Source organism: Anabas testudineus, chromosome 1 (genome assembly GCF_900324465.2).
Source record: "Anabas testudineus chromosome 1, fAnaTes1.2, whole genome shotgun sequence".
In the NCBI taxonomy this organism is placed as follows: domain Eukaryota; kingdom Metazoa; phylum Chordata; class Actinopteri; order Anabantiformes; family Anabantidae; genus Anabas; species Anabas testudineus.
In genome coordinates this window covers 4216961-4220604 of record NC_046610.1, presented here as the reverse complement: position 1 = coordinate 4220604, position 3644 = coordinate 4216961, and the positions used below count along the sequence as shown (strand labels likewise).

The 3644-nt window shown below is 35.9% G+C and overlaps 1 protein-coding gene across 1 annotated transcript; it reads left to right on the top strand.

Moving 5' to 3' along the window:
* Positions 1–1120: 1120 nt before the first annotated feature.
* LOC113162287 (cationic trypsin-like) lies at positions 1121–3203 on the top strand. The gene is made up of 6 exons (XM_026360345.1): positions 1121–1184; positions 1435–1621; positions 2007–2207; positions 2316–2377; positions 2629–2786; positions 2911–3203. Exons 1-6 carry the CDS (start codon positions 1148–1150, stop codon positions 3085–3087), a joined length of 822 nt encoding a protein of 273 aa, XP_026216130.1. The 5' UTR covers positions 1121–1147; the 3' UTR covers positions 3088–3203.
* Positions 3204–3644: the final 441 nt, after the last annotated feature.

The following is a 3644-nucleotide window of genomic DNA, read 5'->3' as shown; positions in this document are numbered from 1 at the left end:
GCCTGAAAGCGAAATGCAGTGGCTGATATTACATCTAAATATAATACCTTTGAAAGTCAGGTGAAATACACAGAGTCCTAACTTTAATATGATTGCGGCAAAATACAGCTTAATCAGAGAACATTACAAATTTAAATATTGAGTTTTCTTCTTCTTCTGAGCACCTTCGGTGCTCACAGAACTGCTAAAGACTTTTTACAGCACTGTGCTGGCTTCTGCAGTCCCATATGCTGTGATGTGCTGGGCAGGGGGCAGTACGGAAAGAGACCGGAAAAGACTTAACAAGTTGGTTAAGAGAGCTGGCTCCATCCTGGGCTGCCTGCTCGATACCATCGAGGAGGTGGCGGATAGAAGGATGTTGGCAAAACTGAAATCCATCATGGATAACCCCTCCTACCCCCTGAATCACACTGTGGAGGTTCTGAGTAGCTCCTTTGTTCACACACAGCCTTGGATGTGACAGGCAGTGTTTTTGCTTTCTTCACATAACTCCTTATGAGAACCTTGACAACAGGGTTTGTTTGGAGTGTATTCTTTAAAGTTAGAGTTTTTATCTTTCACAGCCACTCATTGAGCTAATGCTGTGCTTTACTGTTCATGCTGATGTGCAGATTGAACATAGAGATTTCACATGAAACACATTAACACAACTAAGAAAACTGCTACTCACTTTCACAGCAGAAGTTACAAAGGGGAAGTTTTTGAAAACAAAAAACAGCTAAGGAAGTTTTTCACAACTCATGTGGACGTAAACAAGTTCAAATAGAATCTTTAATTACCATCTGTATATTCAAAGCATGGACATGCCTGCTGCTAGTCAAACAGCAGAGCAGATATAATCAGAGGATATATATATATATATATATATATATATATATATATATATATATATATATATATGGCAGTTAAGACTTCAGAAAATGTAGGAAAAAAAACAAAAAAAAACATGGGGTATTGGCAATCACCCAAAGTTCCCCATAGTACGTTTCTGCAATCTATTGCAAAAATAAAAATAAAAATTTTTTTTTTAAGCCAAACAGGTTTTATCTGCAAATCTTCACAACATGATTGGTGTTTCTAAAAGTTAACAGGAGAGTGAGAACGGACTTAAAAAGCCACCTCTGTTGCACCAGTACGTCAAACTGAAATGGCTCGACTGGTTCTTCTCTATCTGCTGTGGGTTGGTGAGTCCTCGAGTATTTGTTTAGTATAGTATTTGTGCTAGTATTTTGCAAATACTGTATTTTACTGTATTTTAGAAACGTCATAATAATTTGATATTTTAATGAAACTGTACATCAGTTGTACTCTACTGATCTTCTCCCTCATTCTTTCATGAGTACTATGAATGTGTGTACTGTGTATGTACATTTACCAGTTTCTATTCCACTGAGAGCAGCTCACCATCACTGGGTGGGGAACTGTCTCTTTCAGGTGTCACAGTGAGCACAGTGGTGCATCTGCAGAAGAGAATTATTGGAGGTCAGACATGTGGACAAAATGAGCGTCAGTACCACGTCAAACTGTCCACTGATGCTGATGGGTCTTCCCTCCATTGTGGTGGCTCTCTAGTCAGTAACCAATGGATTCTAACTGCAGCTCACTGCAAGTATCCGGGGATGTAAGAGAAGTTTTCAAGCCTTTAATACAATTTGAATTCTCATTATCAATATACCTTATATACAGGATCATACAGGTTATACAGGAAATTAACCACATGAGCATCTTTAATGAAGCTGTCCCTTTTATGTATTGATTGAAGTCTGTGATATGACGGTAAATCCACCTTGTTTTTTTAAACACTTCTGTCTACTTCTACTTTTAAAAACGGTTAAGACAAAGGCTAAAACAGAAGATGACTCAAAAGCAAAATGGCGCACTAACACCCTCACTCCTCCCCGCAAATATCATCAATATCTGAATGACCTGAGAGATATGGGTCCTTAAAATCCTGCCAGATTTACAGCTGATGTGTGTATTTGTGTGATGTTGTTGTGTTGTTGTAGGTATGCTGTTTTAGGTGTCCATTCAGGCACAAAACAAGTAGTGGAAATTAAAGACCCACCTGTGATCTTTACGGACAAGGACGAAAACAACAACGACAGAATCCATGACCTGATGCTACTGAAGCTGCCTTCACCAACTAAGATTAAACCTGTTGGACTTCCTGACTGTAAAAGTCCCCAAAGTACCCCACCTCCCAAAATGTGAGTTTTTAGACAATAAAAAGTGCACTGGACTCTTGTAAAATGTATTTTGAATTTTATATGTGTGTCTCTTAAAATCTGTGATTATTTTTAATATGTTTTTCCCAGAGGTGATAAAGTACAAGTTGCAGGTTATGGTGCCACATCTGCAGGCCCAAATAATGAATTAGGTGAGTAAATTTAATTTATCTATTTATGTTAAATTATTTGTATTTAATATTTTTATTGCTGGCTAACTGTATGTGCAGTATGCATATAAATAAACCAACATAAGTAGATTTCAAGCTCAATATCTATACTTTAACAGACCAGTAACCCAAAATTGAAATTTTAAGTTGTATAATTGTATGAATTTCTATTTTTTTATTTAATTACATTCTACACTGACATTTTTCATGTTTTTTGTTACATTGTTACACAGTTACTGGTACATCGGACACTCTTCAGTGTTTAGATATTGAAGTTGTTGATTGTCAGACTCTCCAAAACTCTCTGAAGACTGATGACCCAAGATTCTACCAAACTATAATCTATCAACATTGGTTCTGTGCTAAAAGCCCAAAAGTGGACATATGTAAGGTGAGTTGGCTTCTAAACATACAGCATAGCTTTGTTAACGTCATTACAGTTTTATTTTCTAGTCGATTTAACAGCAATCTGTAAAGAAAATCTATAACAAGAAAGATATATTTTTCTTGTACAGGGTGACTCTGGTGGAGGAGTGGTGTACAAGGACAGGATTTATGGTGTCGTCACGTTCTCTGGTGCTCGTAGACACGCCTTTGTTGAACCAGCTGCATTCATGAAAATCTGTAACGAGTCATACTTAAAGTGGATCACACAGACTGTGGGAGTTGATGCTAAATGCTGCATCATGTAACAGGCATTTTACATCTATTAAGAAAACTGTTGAATTGAAACAATTACAGAGACAAATTGACAATTAACTGATTCACATTAAATATGTAAATTAAAACTGTGAAATTTAAAATTCTGTTTAAAAAACTTATTTTTCTCCTGTGGTATTTCTTGTCACTAGACAATACGATATATTATATATTATACAATACTATAATGTTATTCTTCTAACAGGACTGTAAACAATAAACCTATATGACTTTAAAATAAATAAGCAAAATGAGCATCATTGTGTCAATGATGTTTTTATTTTATGTCATGTAGGAAGAAAATATACACAGAAATATTTTTATGCAATTTAGCAAGTTTTGCTAATCAACATCTAGAGTTTCATTACCATGAGTCTAATTATTACCTGTAGAGTATTTAGCGATCATTATTAAAAAGTGAGGAGTAGAGAAAGTTATACTTGTTGGCTTCAGATCCAAACCTCTAGAGACTTCAGGGATTCAGTATTTGATACTTAAAGAGTTCAGTTTTAGTGGAGTGGTGCTTTAGTGTTTCCACTCTACTCTAGCT